The 17,829-nt window shown below is 39.6% G+C and overlaps 1 protein-coding gene across 2 annotated transcripts in view; it reads right to left on the minus strand.

Moving 5' to 3' along the window:
* mlf1 (myeloid leukemia factor 1) overlaps positions 1–17,829 on the minus strand; it is a 35,661-nt gene that overhangs the window by 12,548 nt on the left and 5,284 nt on the right. For both annotated transcript variants that reach the window (XM_048604627.1, XM_048604625.1), the window contains exons 2-5: positions 10,734–10,860; positions 7,124–7,210; positions 6,828–6,956; positions 165–324 (exon numbers count right to left, since the gene is read on the minus strand). In XM_048604627.1, the coding sequence (XP_048460584.1) occupies positions 165–324; positions 6,828–6,956; positions 7,124–7,210; positions 10,734–10,860 (503 nt within the window). The remainder of the gene's footprint in view (positions 1–164; positions 325–6,827; positions 6,957–7,123; positions 7,211–10,733; positions 10,861–17,829) is intronic.

A 17,829-nucleotide genomic window follows, 5' to 3' on the forward strand; every position in this document is an offset into this window, starting at 1 on the left:
GTATATTTACAAAGAACAGATCTTGGCTAAAAGACTGACTTCTGAAAATAATCATAACATAAAAACAATACATGCAGCATTTATTCCTTTGCATATATATTGACACCTTCATATTATTTAATGGCATCTTTTGAAATGAACCAAACAAAATACTGTTGCCTCACTTTCATTTAGGTTGATAAATTGCTGATCAATTTCTTCATAGCCTGTTCTCTGGTTTCTGGATTTTTGAATTACATGAGCACGGTCTTGAATGTGATGACCAATTGACATCTTTTCAATTCCACTTTCAGAGTCTTTTACTGCTCGTCTTGTCTCTTTGATCTATAAAATTCATATGTTGTTAATTATTCCATTGATACCTACAAAACAACTTTATGCTACAAATAATTGTTTTCTCAGTAAATACTTCCTCTTGTACTCCATGCCCCTACTTACAAAACATAGGATTCTGAATGTTTCATTAATTACTTTCTTGCACCCCCATCACCATTAATGATTTGTGCCATATATCATATACCATTGTACTCTGCTTCCTGTCACTCAGCTAAATTTGCATTGCTGCTGCTACACTTTTAATGCTTATTTCATAGGTGCTAATTTTATTGACAAGACTGCACATGGCACTGCATCAAATGTTGTTTGGAAACACATTTACATTATATGAACCACATCGCCATCATCAGCCCTCTGATCAAAAATTCAAGCAAGTTAGTTAAACATTATTTACCCTTCACAAATCCATTCTGGCTTTCCTTAACTGATGCACATTTGTTCAAGGGACTGTTAATTCGGAACAAAATTATCATTTCTAAAAATTCTTCCACCATTGAATTTAATGTAAAGGGCTTAAAGTTCTTGAGTTCATTCTCACACACTTTGCTAAACAAGACTGTAAATTGTAGAGTTCTCAGACACCATTGTACATCTGAGGAGTATCAGAACATTATGGCCAGTGCATCAACATACTTTCGTCAGAAACTTTGGATGCATCTCCTCCACTGAATTAAGTGCTGACATAATACCTCTCTTTGTAAATTTTTAACCCGAATACTGTCTTAATTATCTCCTCCTATCCTAGAGTTGGGTAGCATGTTCCACCTAATAAACATGGTTAGTATCTCAGCCAGGCCCCATCTTAATTTGTAAATCCATTTTTGGATCTCTGGTCAGCTTTACTCTTCTTACCATTCCTTTACAACAATTTAATCCCCATAGAAGACTTTTGGATTCCCTTCATTAGCCACTGGATTCATTTCATTTTGGCTTTTTGCTTCTCTTATTTGTTCTATTACCTGTCTGCAGAACCCTCTACATTCTACCCAGTTCTCACTTATGTTATTCATCTAACATTTGTCAGCATGCAACCTTTTGCTTTCATTCAACTGAAAGCTTTCACTTTCCAACTTTTCATCATCAGAATCTGGATTTGTTGGTTCCACTTTCCCCCTCGTGGGAATGCATCTTGTCTGTACTTGAATTATCTCCACTTCAAAGGCAGACGATAGTTCTGTCATAGTTTTGCCTGCCAATTTTTGATTCAAATTTATGAAATCAGATGCGTGCACAGGCCACTGAAGTTGAACTTCCACCAGTTAATTAATTTAACATGGGTCTGTTTTACACCCTTTTTCATACTGACCTGAACGTTAGGACAGAATGATCACTTTTAAGTAAATGTTCCCCTTCTAAACCATGATTCTTTTGATCATTTCATTTCCCAGAACGAGATCCAGCAATGGATCTTCTTTGTGGAACTGAAAATGTACCAATTAGAAACCTCTCCTGAACACATTTCAGAAATTCTTGCCTTTCCCTACCTTTTACACTATTGCTGATAATTAAAGTCCCCCATTACAACATCTCTGTAATTCTTCCACCTGTCTGTAATTACAGGGGAGGCAATGGCCTAGTGGTATAATCGCTGGACTGTTAATTTAGAGACCCAGATAACATTCTGGAGACCCGGGTTCAAATTCCGCCAAGGCAGATGGTGGAATTTGAATTTAATAAAATATCTGGAATTAAGAATCTAATGACGACCATGAATCTACTGTTGATTTTCGGAAAAACCCATCTGGTTCACTAATGTCCTTTAGGGAAGGCAACTGCCATCCTTACCTGGTCTGGCCTACAAGTGACTCCAGACCTACAGTAACGTGAGTGATTCTGAATTGCCCTCTGGGCAATTAAGGATGGGCAATAAATGCTGCCTGGCCAGCGACGCCCTCATTCCGTTAATTAATAAAGAAAAAAAAACTTGGCTAATTTGTTCCTCTACCAATTCTAACTTGTCAGTGGACTACAGTCTACAACCAAGAAATTATATCTCAGCTGTTGTTTGAGCTCTAATCAAATGAATTCTGTCCTTGTCCCCTTTCGGAAATCACACTTTCTCACTCCAGCACTGTCATGTTTGCCTTAATTGATACTGCTGCTCCTCATTTCTCCAAATTTCCTGAACATATTGCATCTATGATACTAAGTATGCAGACTGTTTTCTTCTATTCAGGTCTCAATTATTGCCACAATCACATATTTCCTGAAAGCCACCAATCTGATTCGCCACACACCACCTATCCACACAGCTATATAGTAAACTTAATTTAGATTTGATTACATTTCCTCTTACCCTAACCCCATCAAATATATTTCCATACATTGCGTCTTTCCCAGTTCCTGGAGCTCCTTGTTTTTCTTTTCAAATATTACATCTGGTTCTTACACCCCAGCCAAGTTAGTTTAAATCCTCACTAGTAGCACGAGCAAATTACCCAACAGGACATTGAATTTGACTTTGTTCATGTACAACCTATCCTGCCTATACAGACTCAGCTCCCTCACTGGTACTATGGAATTCCCAACCTCTACATGTTAAATGTTTGGACTGACCAACCAACTCTAAAAATCAGATTGGCCACCTGTCAATTTTAAAAATTGAGTTATTGACATTACAAATACTCTGGCAAAATTGGAGATGAGTACCTTGATCTGGAAGGCAGTTGATTTTCAATTTGGAGGAGATAAAACATTTTGACCATGAAGGAGAACCAAGAGGCCAACATGACAGATCAAGTTAGTGAGCAGGAAAGTGAAGACGCAAGGCAATTTGGGTAAAGCAATAGTCATTTTAGGTGCTAAGATGACAGTCTGGTAGGTAAGCAGAGAGCAAATTTAAAATTGTATGGAAGTGTAAAGAGAAAATCAACAGCAAAGTGTTTCACTTAATGACTAGTCAGATTTGCTTCCAGCTTTACCCTACTGCAATTAATGATTCTTCTCAGTTGAGATGTAAATGGTCATAAGCCAATCTGGGCCATACATAAGTTGTTGGACAGATTTGGCAACAATGTCGCAGTGCAGATTTGTACCAAAATTGCTTCAATATCTGAATTTGGTCCTTATTTCAGTAAGTTAATGAAATTGCCACGGGAGCACTAGTTGGACACTTTGAGGCATGTCCATTCATTAAAACTGATCGTGCCAAGTCAGCAACTTCTTTTTAGTTTACCTAATGCTGCTTCCACATTTGTTCCCAAAATCAGAAGGCATTGAATGGAAAATTGTCCTCCAAATGTTGCTTAATCATTTTCTTTTCAAAATGTGACTCGTATGGGAAAGCACGGTAAATATCAACTAAGAACAAAAATTAAATAATGCTTTAAACAGGATAATGTTTCCAATGGACAGCATCATAATCAAGATGGTTTCATTTGACTTAAGGTAATACCCATGAACCCAGCAATAATCACCAGCTAGAATTCAGAGGTGTTATAGCGAGTTGCAACATACCAAATGATTATTAAATTAAGATCAACTTAGCATAGATTAGTGACTGAATCTAATAGCAGGATTTTTCAGATAGTGAGCTTTCCCAACCACACAATCTGAGGAGTCAGTGGGGGATCCATCTCGTCCAAAAAGTGTTAATTGATGAGAGACAGGTGATTGGATTTTACAGGCCTCCGCTGGTGGCCTCCAGTGGGGAGGGGCACATAAAATATATCATGTGGCTAGTCCACCACCTGCCCACCCACCCTTGACTGAGCCTCCCTAATATGGTAAGTGGGTGCTAAAATCGACAGACTGCCCACCATTTTTTCTTAAAAATGCACAATTGAGCTTGTTAATAAGCTAAGTGATCCAAATTGTATGTTGTATTTTGCCCACACCACAATATTGTTGACAGGTAGGAGTTGGAAGCAAGCACCAATAGCATCTCAACAGCCTCAGTCTGTATGAAATGAATCCGGCCAGATGTAGCTCTTTTTCCACCACTGTGAAGGAAGCTACAAATTGTTCAGTGGATACACCAGAAAGGCTTTCTCTTGCACCCTCTATCAGCTCAGATACTTTCACCTCAGTAGATACATTAGCTAGATTAGACTCGGAACTATATTCTGGTAAACACATCTGTGCCCTGCCTTCACAGCTGACCAATGAATAAATGACCTGGTTGCTGGCACTCAGAGGTCTGTTGGAGACCAGGCATCTGATCAGCATAGAGGTAAGTGGATCCCATGGTGCTGACCACTGATAACTTGATGATAATGCACAAATAGATACAAGAGTAGTGCGGAGGTTTGTTGGAGACCTTTGGTTAACTGGATTGAAGGTTGGAATAATACATCAATATTATCAGAATCATGCTGGCTCTGGCACGTGTGCTTACAGCTATCTGTGTGTTCAGTTTGGTGACTATCATGGAAAGTCACATCTAGCAGAATGCTCAGTTGCTATTAGCAACGCAAACAGACTGGCACTCACATTGCTTTCCCCATTGATGCTTAGCTGACCTCATTTTCAGGTGCCACTTTCTTTCAGCCTCTTCCAGACATAGGTGGATGCCAGCAGGCACCCAGATGGAGGAGGAAACAAATGCCCAAACCATTAGGGCCAACAGGCTCCACTACAGGATAGGCCATGACAAGCAGCCTATGTAGGAGCATATTACTGTGGATGCTGGAATCTCCTTCTCTTCGGTAACTCGGCGACAGGATAAGTTACTCCTTTTGGAGCTTCACTCTGCTCACCAGTTCCCTTTCCTTTTCCTTTCATTTTTCTTCTTCTTCTCTCTCCTCTCTGCAGTAATTCTATTGCCCCCACCCTCGCCCTTTTAACTACCTACCTGAGGAGTCGGGTCATGACCGGGAACCGCATGGTGGAGGCTGAACATGGGGGCCATCTCCTGCAGCAATGGCGGATCGAGCATGGGCCATAGCAACGTCGGCGGTGAGGGCAGGACAGTGACAGTGGGCCAGAGCGACATCGGCGGCGAGGGCAGGATGGTGAGAATGGGCCAGTGAGGTGGTGACGGCGACCTAGCGGTTGGAGCATGGCCTGCAACATTGTGGAGCTGGGACTTCAGACTCAGATCTGGACTGTTTCTTTCTTGCTTACCTTTTGGCTTTGTTGAATCTTTTAATTCCGGATTTTGCAACCAAGTGGGCACCAGTGAATGGTGACTTTGTGCACTTTTCGATGTCCTTATGTGTTTCTATACTTAGTACATGTGACAAATAAATAAATCTAAAATAAATCTCTCTGTGCTGAAAGGCCATGCAATACACAATTACTGGGAGTCTATTGGCTCTGAATGAAGTAGTGATGCGCAAAAAGGTAAGTCAAAGTAGAGATTATGAGCATCTAAATAAGTGAAAACTTGGTATAAGAGCTAAGAAAGCAATATGAGCCCTCAGATGTACCCTATTCTGATGCATGAAACGGGTGTCTACCCTGCCCACAATATGGCCTGGCACAGAATTGCCACATAAGATGTCAGACAACTCCACAGTGTAATATTGAAGCACTGAACTGTATTATAAATTAGTCCAACATATGCCATGATGATGTGATGAGACTGGTGCTTTTGTGATGCCAATTTCTGTGGACAAGGTGCATACGGTTGCTGTCCATGCAGCATGTCCTGAGGTGCTGAGGAATGCTGGCCGAGACGGATCTCTTTAGATAATGTAAGCAAGCTGCAGTCGCCAAGTAACTGGCTCTGACTTTCAAGTTGGGTATAGACATCATCTAGTTTCTCACTGGTACCCCCAAAAAAAGCACATAAACAGGGCAAAATGAGCTAATAATGAGATGCTAATGCGTGCAAATAGACCCTTTGCTGCTTACAAGCAAGATTTTCATGAAGATGTTCAAATCTTAAGGGGAGAATCAGACTTTTTATTCTTCAATCAAGAATCTTATTCTTTCATTCTTACCCTATTCTTCCAACTCTCATAATGCCCACACGTTTAAATTGCTGTGAAAGTTCTGCCCTGATCTCTACCATACATTCCTTCTCTCATCTTATTTCTGTAACCTTCTCGAACCATATATCTGTGTTGCAGACTTCAGTCCTGTGTCTCCAGCTTATTTTGCATTCACCTTCTACCTTTGTCTCAGGAGTGGTAAACAGTCTTCAGTTTTGGGCCTTCTTTCTGGATCTCATTCTTTAATTTCTGCACTTCTGTACTTCACTTTTCTCCTTTAAAGCCTTTCAGTCACATCCTGACCTCTTTGCCAATATCTTGGCGCATCTTCCTCTATCAAGCACCATTCGTGAAGCATTGGGAATTTTATTGTGTTAATTATGCTATTTAAAATAATTTGATGTGTTGAACACAATGGATTGTAACTTTTCCTCTCCCAAAGGGGTTATCTTAAGAAAATTTTACGTCGTAGATTACAGCTATCCAAAGTCACAGGGCATCACTGTTGGGGTTTACTGTTATGGTCTGGACATGTGAAACTATAAAATTCTTATGGTCATGTATATGCCTACTGTGACAAATGCCTGAGGTTTACTGAAGAATTTGAATACTTACTCCACCAGGAACTTGGTGCACATGATTGGTAGCCTGGAATATTTTGGGAGGTTCATTCCCCACTTTTGCATAAGTCATCACACTGGAGCTGTTCAGAGAGTGACCAATGCGGTTTGAAGGTTGGATTCCCTATTGACAAAAAAAAAACACGTTTTTAGAAGGTGTAGCTTGGCAAAGCATATTAGAAAATTTTAGAAGCCTGTACTGCATGTTCAGTGGTTTATGCAATATGAAAAACACTGCTACAATTATGGAAAGTAAGAATTTCCTGTTGGTTATGTCTATATTGCACTTACACTTGTGTTTTGCATGTCGAACATTTCTTTTCTGATTTGTTCCATCATGGTACTCATCCTGTCGAAAGGATCTGTCCAGGAAGAAGCCTATAATAGTACAGGAAAAGCAAATGAAATACTAAGCACAGCAATTGTGTTTTTTCTGAATAAAATAACATATGGACAACACTAAAAGTAAATTATAAATAGAATAGAGTTCAATTTTATATGGTAAAGTATTTGTACCAGTTAAACGCCTTCAACTTTCCCTGGGCAATTCAGGGTGAAGTGAGGATCACGTCATGTGAGCACTGTGCGGACTCCACTAGCTTGATGTGACAGCCCAACTGACCAAACAAAATGCTACAATCTCTTTGTCTGCCCACTGAATGTTAGACTCTCATTTTCTTATTGGGAGCTCAGTTCCCTAACTATCACTTCTCATTTTAACAACATCAGTCTTTTCCAAAATCTCTCACTTTCCATGATTGTAAATGTTTGCACACAGTATTACTCAAAATGTCATTTATGCCAGTTAATAACTTGCCATTTTTGATATTTTAATTCCAGGAAGTTCAGCTCCATCTTTGCGTCCCTACCAATGTTCATGCATCAAGGAGGTTACCACTTGTCTTTTAAATTTCTACTTCTGCTTTTGGCAGCATTGATTTATTCATAATATTCACCCTGAGCTCTATATCAAAACTGGCTCTCTCCACACAGCTTGTCTATATCTTACTTATCAATAACCTGTTCGCAGCTGCTCAGTTTGGGTTTCACCTGACACTCAGCTCCACTTGTCTAAACAGGTAGAAACAAGCAGAATTCCAGAGTCAAAATAAAAATAATTCTCTTGATATCAAGCAGCATTTAACTGACCCTGGCATGAAGCAGCCCTGGACTGTAAAATTTCTCTGCCTGGAGTCAATGATTCCCAAAGGAAGATGGTTGTGCTTTCTGCAATCTGGCCATCTCAGCCTGAAGCCATAACGGAAAGAGTTACTTGGGGCATGACCTAACTCCAAACATCTTCAGCTGCATTATCAATGACCTCCCTTCCTTTCAACGTAAGGTCAGAAATTTGTACCATCACTGACAATGAATAGTATTTTGTTCCATTCACAATTCCTTGGGTCACACTGTAAAACAATGTGGAACGATAAGTGAAAAGTAACATTCGTGCTACAATCTCAAAACATGGTGCAATTATTTCCCCACGACATTCAATGGGCTTGCCTTAACTGAACCCTTATTAGTAATGTTGTTGCCCCAGAAAGCTAACTTGACAGCCACATAAATACTATGGCACTTATTTAAAGAGCTTCCCTGTAGATGAACGGTAGTGTTTTTGTGTATGACATCACACTTAAAATTCTATCTGACAATGTATTGTGTTTAGAACCAAGCATATGCACGCACCCGAATGAGCCTATCGATAGTTGCCTAACGTTGTAAGTGTCAGCAAACATTGCCAAAAAGAAAAGGAGGGGAAAAATGAGTTCTGACTAGATTTTGGTGGGCACAGGGTGATTTTGGAAGCTTCAGGACTGGCTGCTGTGTTTTGCTCTCTCTACTTTTCTGTCTTGTTAAAGAATTATTGAATGTTCTAAGAAAAGGACCTCGGCCTGTAAGAAATAAGCATATAATTCTGCAAGTCTACTGAAATTGCTAACATTCAATGGTGACTTCGAAATTAGACATACACTTATTTGGCTGCGAATACCCATTATCCAAGGACTGTACGAAGGCTTGGCACCCATCATTTGAAATTGTTTAATTGAACGGGAAAATTAAAATTACTTTATTTTTCTTTCTAATTTATCCCTTACTGTCTGTCTGTCTGTATAAGAGTGGGGTTATGAGCAAAGATGATATAACTAGAAGACAAAGAAGTAGAATTAGGCGATTTGGCAAATTGAGGTTGCTCCACCATTTGATCATGGCTGATACGTTCCTGAACCCAATTTTCCTGCCTTCTCTGCATAACCTTTAATCCTCTTACTAATCAAGAAACTATTTCTGTCTTAAGTACACTTAATGACTTGACCTCCACAGTCCTCTGTGGCAATGAGTTCTGTAGATCCATCACCCTCTGGCTGAAGGAATTCCTCATCTCAGTACGAAAGAGCTGTCCCTTCACTCTGAGGCTGAGTCCTCGGGCCCCAGTCTCTCCTAAGTCTTTCCTAGTGGAAACATCTTTTCCGCATCCACTCTATCTAGCTTTTTAGTATTCTGTACGTTTCAATGCAATCCTCCTCATCCTTTCAAACTTGATTGACTACAGACCCAGAGTCCTCAACTGCTCCTCATTTATGATAAGCCCTTCATCCCAGGGATCATTCATGAAAACTTCCTCTGCACTCCTCCAACGTCAGCAAATTCTTCTTTCGATATAGGGCTCAAAATTGCTCACAATATTCCAAATGCGGTCTGACTGGAGCCTATACAGCCTCAATGCTACATTTTCACTCTTCTGTTCTAGCCTTCTCAAAATAAATGTTTACATTTCATTTGCCTCCTTAACTGCCAACTGAACCTGCACATTAACCTTAAGAGAATCCAGAACTAGGACTCTTAAGTCTCATTGTGTTTCAGATTTCCGAAGCCTTTCCCACTTTAGAAAACAGTCTATGCTTCTAGTCAAAGTGCATAACCTCATACTTTTACACATTGTATTCCATCTGCCACTTTTTTGTCCACTATCCTAGCTTGTACAAGTCCTTGTGCAGCCTCCCTGACTCCTCACACTACCTGTCCCTCCAGCTATCTTTATATCTTAGAAGATTGTGTTTAAATAATTGATATTAATTAGATTTCTTTGTTGTTTAGCTTTGATAGTTACAGTATCAATAATACATCTTTAATATTTGTTTACACTATAAACTTGGTGTCTAAGATCTATTATTCGCAGAATCTGGTTGGGAACAATTGCACAAACTTTGAGAGGGACTGAATATTTTAATTTCACTGTGTTGCGACAGTAAAGCTGATTTGGTTTAGCTTGCTATCCCTGATTGTAACACTCATCTAATCAAAATTCAATCATCTTTGACAAAAGATGGCTTCAGTTCTCCCTCCACATACTTTTACCCTGGGACCAGCTCAGTTGGCTGATGGCTGGTTTGCAATGCAGAGTGATACCAATTCCCACACAGGCTGAGGTTACCATGAAGGATTCTCTTTCTCAACTTCTACCCTTGCCCAAGGCCTGAGGTGACCCTCAAGTTAAAACCACTATTCTCTCTCTCTCTGTAATGAGAGAGCAGTCCTATGGTCTGGTACGACTGCGGTGACTTTACCTTTACCTTGGGTCCTTTCCAATAAACTATTTTTTAATATAATATTTTACACATTCTAATAAAATTGTAACGTAATTTTGATTCGCTACCCAACCCAAAGATCTAACCTGAAAACCAGCAAGAGTCTAAAATCCATCAAAAAGTCAGTCCCAAGGTTGCTCCTTTTGAGACACTGTATATATAGATTTATATCGAACAAAAATCTTTCTTAAAAAAACACACGTAAAACTATTTCTTCTTCAGATATTTAGTGTTACAAGTTATAAATACTATTTATCTAAAACTCAAAATTTCTGAATGTCAACAAGAGTACAGAATTATTAAAATAATACCTCATTCCTTGTTGCTGGATGGCTTGAGGATCCCCGTTGGGAATTTGGTACGAAGTCTTGTCCGATAAAATTTGGGACATTGCCCATCATCTTACGCAAGTGTTCATGGTGAAAACGGAAAGGTTCCCTAAAATAGAGGTAAAAGTGGACTGTTTAAACTATAACAACTTCAAGCAATAGTTTCAGTCATACAAAGTTAGTAGACAGGAAAGTACAAGTGTTCAACATCACTGAGGCAAAACCAGTTCACAGTAAATCACCAATCTTTCAGTATGCGCAGTCTATCTACTAAAGTTCACACAGCAACAGTTCAAATTCTTTTTAAAGACAATTTTCCGAGTTTTAACATCAATTCTACTTGGTTTCAAATAAAAACATGTGGAACATAAAAATTGGCTTTGTGAAAAAAACAGCAACTGATTCATTGTGAGCCTGTTTCATGCTGCCTGCATAGGCCAGTTTTACCCCAAATATTTTCTGATATACATTTTAAAATGAGCACACTTAAATACAGGTCCAACCAATCCGGTTATAAGGTTTTGAATTTGATGATAACCCTCCTAAATTCATTGAGATGTTAAGTTCAACTCGATTGAGAAACGAAAATTGTTATCTGTTTTTTGAGGTTAATTATGAGCTTTTTATTAGCTTAACTTAAATTTATAAACATTTACATAGGCAATCCTCTGGTTGCGAATAGGTTCCATTCTCGAGTCTGTGCGCAAGTTGGAACACAATGCAGGCCAAAATAAAGTAGCCATTCGTAAGTATAAGGAAATGTTCGTACGTCAGAACTTTAAAATTAAACCCTTGTATGGACTCAGGGACCCCCTGGATAGCTAATCATGAGCAGGATTTCATTAAAGCACACCATTATTTGAAGTACAGGTAGTGTTGCGCTCTTGAATCAATATTGAACTGTGAATGGCAATAATTTCAAGGGAAGGGGAAGATTCCATGCACAATACAAAAGCAGTGAGCAAGAAATATGAGATTTGAACAACATCTTATTAGGACATGACATGCCTTGCTAGATCATCAGTTCAATTTTATCAAATAGAAAAATACTCCGCTTTGCTCCAGTCTCTTCAATGTTATCTTCATCACATTGTAACACAATAGCAATAAGTTTGACAAATCAAAATTTTACCTCATGTCTGTGGATGTTATTGCCAAACGACAGTGTCTGGAACAGGATGAATGAAAGAAAGAAACCAGGTGGAGATTCATGTGGGATTCTTAGAATTTCACCAGGGAATGGGTTGGGAAGAAGGACGCTTTCACGATTCTCAGATAAATAGAAGTGGAAAGTAGTAAAAACAAGGAAAGAAATCGAAAGATGATGTGGTGGACACTGTGAATAGCTGCAGAACATCAGGAAGAACAAGATGTGTGAGGAAAGCTTTTCCAAAAATATTTAGACAAGGACAGATAGTTACAGATTTGATGGCTGACTGCATATTCAAAGTCCTTAAAAGAGAATGAGGAAGTTCAGATGGGATGGTAGCCTACATGGATAGCTTCACAGCTTTTGAAGAGGAAGGTGATCACTAAGGTTTAGAAATGAAGGGGTCAGCATTTGAATAGAAGGGACAATTTTTAAATCTTCAAATTATAACATAGGAGGCCATTTAATTCATTGTGCCCAACCTGACGATCTGCTGGAATAATTCAGCTAATTCAATACAATTTTGATATGAGATTTTTTTAAGTGTACTAAATTAGAAATCCTACTTATTTCTAAAAGAACAAAGTCACAAGATCCTTTTATTTTCAACAGAAGAATTTTCTACCATATGGGAGTTAACAAAGTAAACACTAAGTACTATCTATCCTACAACCTAACATCCAGTAATAATGAGTTATATATGAATTAACAAGCAAACTGGATTGCATCACAGATGCTCACTGGATTGCTCAGCTTGCCTTATTTATATGCCACTTCCAATTCTCCTTTTCTTCCCCAATACTGGGGAGACTGCCAATATCTTGCATTACATTTTAGTGCCAAAGGAAAAGGAAGACAGCTTGTCAATCAAGAGCACCAGAGTCAGACAAAAGGCTTTGGATTCCAATAAAAGCAGCTGGCCATTGTCAGTCAGCTGTTTGGTCCAATCAAAGTTGAGGGATTGGTCCATGTTCAGTCCTGTGGTTAATGTGCAACTAACCTGGAGATTACAGGATCAGTGCAGGGACTGGGCCATAATCAGTTGTGACAGTTTTGCAAATTCACTCTGGGGCTCTGGACATCAATGATTAGGGTCCACGGATTCCTGGGGAAAGTAGGAAACTCAAGACTGCAGATGGGCTTAATTGCTAAAGGAGTGATTACAGTGAAAGGGGGAAACTCAACAAGGGTAAGATCTCATACAACATAGAAAGGGATGTGAAGCTCCAAGCAGGGTTATCAACCAGATTCTTAGTTTCATTTACAAAATGAATGTTAATTGTTGTTCCCGAGCAATGTAATTATAAATTATCTTCGTGTTAATTTTCATGCCTATGTAAGTTCCTTTTCCAATTCTCTTCCTGTGATTCTCATTAGCTGGTTATCACTCTAATATGGAGTATAATGTTGATAAGTGTGAGGTCATCCATTTTGGTAGGAATAACAGCAAAACGGACTCTGTTTTAAATGGTAAAAAATTGCAGCACGCTGCTGTGCAGAGGGACTTGGGTGTCCTTGTGCATGAATCGCTAAAAGTAGGATTGCAGGTGCAACAGGTAATTAAAAAGGTAAATGGAATTTTGTCTGCCATTGCTCGAGGGATGGAGTTTAAAAACAGGGAGGCTATGCTGCAGCTGTATAGAGTCCTGGTAAGGCCACACCTGGAGTACTGTGTGCAGTTTTGGTCTCCTTACTTGAGAAGAGATATATTAGCACTGGAGGGGGTGCAGAGGAGATTCACGCGGTTGATTCCAGAGTTGAGAGGGTTGGATTATGAGGAGAGACTGAGTAGACTGGGATTATACTCATTGGAATTCAGAAGAATGAGGGGAGATCTTATAGAAACATATAAGATTATGAAGGGAATAGACAAGGTGGAGGCAGGGAGGTTGTTTCCGCTAGCAGGTAAAACTAGGACTAGAGGGCATCGCCTCAAAATAAGGGGAAGCAGATGTAGGACTGAGGTCATGAGGAACTTCTTCACCCAAAGGATTGTGAATCTGTGGAATTCCCTGCCCAGTGAAGCGGTTGAAGCTACCTCACTCAATGTTTTTAAGGCAAGGCTAGATAAATTTTTGAACAGTAAAGGAATTAACGGTTATGGTGAGTGGGCAGGTAAGCGGAGCTGAGTCTCAAAAAGATCAGCCATGATCTTATTAAATGGCGGGGCAGGCTTGAGGGGCCAGATGGCCTACTTCTGCTCCTAGTTCTTATGTTCTTATGACACTTGACAATTTTTCATTTCTTTATCATTCTCCAGGGTTTGTGCTTTTTTTTGCAATTTATATAATTTTTCTTTTAACTTTTAGTTGCATCTTATCTCGTGAGCTGTCTATCACTATTTTGTTTTCAGCAAGTAGAATTTTTGTCCCTTGTCTAAATAAATTGTGAACATTGAATTCTTTTATGAATATCTCCCACCGTTGTCATTTATCTAGTAACAAATTTGCCCAGCTTATTATGGATAGTATCACTCATCTCAGCCTTAACAAAATCTTGAACCTTACCAGTTATTTCATACTTTTCCCTTTATGATCACTGTTAGACAAATATTCATGTACCTTTAGGTTAGTAACTAAACCTGCATCAATATTCATGCTAAGTCTAATACTGGTCAGCACGTTATTGGTTCTAGACCTGACTAAAAAGCCAGACACATTCAATAAATTCACTGCTTTTTCCCAATCTATATGAGAGTTAACATCACCCAATAGAACCATTCTAATCTTTGCCACATGCACGTCCAATCTCTGCACCAATACAATCTACCACTTCATGGTCACTGCCAGAAATCCTACACGTAACTTCCTGATCCTTTAAGTCCTTTTCTACTTCTTAATTCTAACCATAAAATCTCCGCTACATTTATTTCAATGTCATAATCTCTCATTATGAGAAAAACATTTCACCCTTAATCAGTAAAGGTACACTTATAACATTTGCATTGTAGATTTCATGAATACATAGGGGGAAAAGAGAAAAAAAGGAGTGAAGCACCCTCTTATAGCCAAGTAATTGGTGGGAAGCAAAATCATTTTCATAGAATCCCTGCAGAGCAGATAAGGCCATTCAGCCCATCAAGTCTGCACCGACCCTCTTAACAGCATCCCAAACCCACAAGAGAAAAAAAAGCCAAGTTATATATATTTTAACACAAACATCAAAACAAAGTTTCAACCTGTTTCCCAATGCCATCCATTACAGAGTCTCAGTCCCAGATAAACATCACTCCAATCTCAGCTATTTCAATCTTAACTGACACTTGAGCTGTCATGGTTTAAAGTCCTTTTCCTGAAATTCTCCCGTCTCTCCTTGCTCTTTCCCATTGTGACTGTTGCAGTGGAGGTTACAGTGGTGTTTACATTGGTAGTTGCACTCGGAATGAGGTTGTCTTTACGTGCAACATAGGGGTGACTTGGGTAATTCTTCGAATTTGACCTTCACAGTACACTAATGTTCAAACTAGGCTGAGACACACAAGAATGTTCAATTCTACTCATACTCTCCAGTAGAGTCATAGAGTTGTAGAATCATAGAGATATACAGCATGGAAACAGACCCTTTGATCCAACTCATCCATGCCAAACAGATGAGATTGTTGATTTGCTCGCTGAGCTGGCTTGTTCTCGTTCAGACGTTTCATCTCCATGCTAGGTGACATCATCAGTGGAGCCTCCGATGAAGGGATGTTATTCTACTCTGCTTGGAATTTATACTGTTTGGTCCATTATGGTGAGTAGTGTCATTTCCGGTTTTGATCTGTATGGGTTTGTATATGGGGTCTAATTCTATATGTTTGTTGATTGCATTACAGCTGGAGAACAAGCCAGCTCGGCAAGCAAGTCAACAACCTCACCCACAACCCGAGCTATAGATCTTTGCCAAAACTTTAAATGCCAAACAGATACCCTAAATAAATCTAGTTCCATTTTCCAGCATTTGGCCCATTTCCCTCTAAACCCTTCCTATTCATATACCCATCCAGATGTATCTTAAATGTTGTAATCATACCAGCCTCCACCACTTCTTCTTGCAGCTCATTTCCATTCACGCACCACCCTCTGCATGAAAAAGTTGTCCCTTGGGTCCCTTTTAAATGTTTCCCCTCTCACCTTAAACCTATTGCCCTCTAGTTTTGGACTCCCCCACCCTGGGGAAAAGACCTCGTATGTTTGCCTTTCCATACCCCTCATGATTTTATAAACATCTACAAGATCACCCCTTAGCCTCTGATGCTCCAGGGAAAATAGCCCCAGTCTATTCAGCCTCTCCCTATAGCTCAAACCCTCCAACCCTGGCAACATCCTCATAAATCTTTTCTGAACCCTTTCTAATTTCACAACATCCTTCCTATAGGAGGAAGACCAGAATTGCATGCAATACTCCAGAAGTGGCCGAACCAATGTCCTGTACAGCTGCAACATGACCTCCCAACTCCTATACTCAATGCACTGACCAATAAAGGCAAGAATACCAAATGCCTTTTTCACTATCCTATCTACCCGCAACTCCACTTTCAAGGAACTATGAACCTGCACTCCAAGGTCTCTTTGTTCAGCAACACTCCCCAGGACCTTACCATTAACTGTATGAGTCCTGTCCTGATTTGCCTTTCCAAAATGCAGCACCTCATATTAATCTAAATTAAACTCTGTCTGCCACTCCTCGGCCCATTGGCCCATCTGATCAAGATCCCATTGTACTCTGCGGTAATTTTCTTTGCTCTCCACTGGACCACCAATTTTAGTGTCATCTGCAAACTTACTAACCATACCTCCTTCCAAATCAATTATATAAATGGCAAAAAGCAATGGACCCAGCACCGATCCTTGTGGCACACCACTGGTCACAGGCCTCCTGTCTGAGAAGCAATCCTCCACCACCTCTGTCTGTCTCCCACTTTCGAGTCAGTATTGTACCCAAAAAGCTAGTTCTCCCTGTATTCCATGTGATCTAACCTTGCTAACTGGTCTAACATGAGGAACCTTGTCAAAAACACCTTACTGAAATCTTACTGAAATACTGAACATAAAAAAATGGTAATAACAGAGGACATCTTATCTGGAGAGTGTTATCTGACTACAATACGACATAGGTTATTTCAAACATGTTGTCATGATCACAGGTCAGAACCACAAAATACTATGGATATTTTGAACTTATCGTTCCAAAATGTTTCTTTTAAAAGAGTCGAATACAACAAAAAACTGGCTGTAGTTGTAAATTAAGTAGCTGTTTCGAGCAAGGGTCACCCACAGAATCTGATAACTACAGATTCAATTGCTGTTTACTCAGACTATCGATCTCACATCATTCCAACCTTCCCGCCCTCCTAACACTCACACATGCCTTCTCTCCACACAAAACGTCTCATTCAATCACTCCTGCCCTTCAATTCCACTCAACGATGTCCTCTGTCCCCACTTCACCCTCCACTCTATACAGCTGAAATTGGCTTTTTAACTCCTGTCCTTGTGTAATGGTTGAAGGGAAAAATACAAAATGTGTCTGCACTTTGGCACATTAATTTGCATGGGGTGGCTAATTGTCGAGTGGGGAATCGTCAGCCCCTCGGTTTACAGTCCAGTTGGTTTTGACTTGTCTTTTCCTCTTGTTTGGAGGCCTGCTGTTTGAAGTTCCACTTGAATCTGTAGTTGTCAAATTCTGTGGGTGCCTCTTGCTCGAGACGGCCACTTAATTTACAACCACAGCCAGTTTTTGTTGTATTTGACTCTTAAAAAAACATTTTGGAACAATAAGTTCAAAATATCCATAGTATTTTGTGGTTCTGATCTGTGATCATGACAACATGTTTGAAAGAATCTATGTCTTAGTGTAGTTAGGTAACATTCTCTAGATAAGATGCCCTCTGTTTCCAACTTTATGTTTGATAAAGCTTTTTGGTGTTTACTTAGACTATCAATCTCA

This window comes from Rhincodon typus, chromosome 13 (assembly GCF_021869965.1).
Source record: "Rhincodon typus isolate 14 chromosome 13, sRhiTyp1.1, whole genome shotgun sequence".
In the NCBI taxonomy this organism is placed as follows: Eukaryota; Metazoa; Chordata; class Chondrichthyes; order Orectolobiformes; family Rhincodontidae; genus Rhincodon; species Rhincodon typus.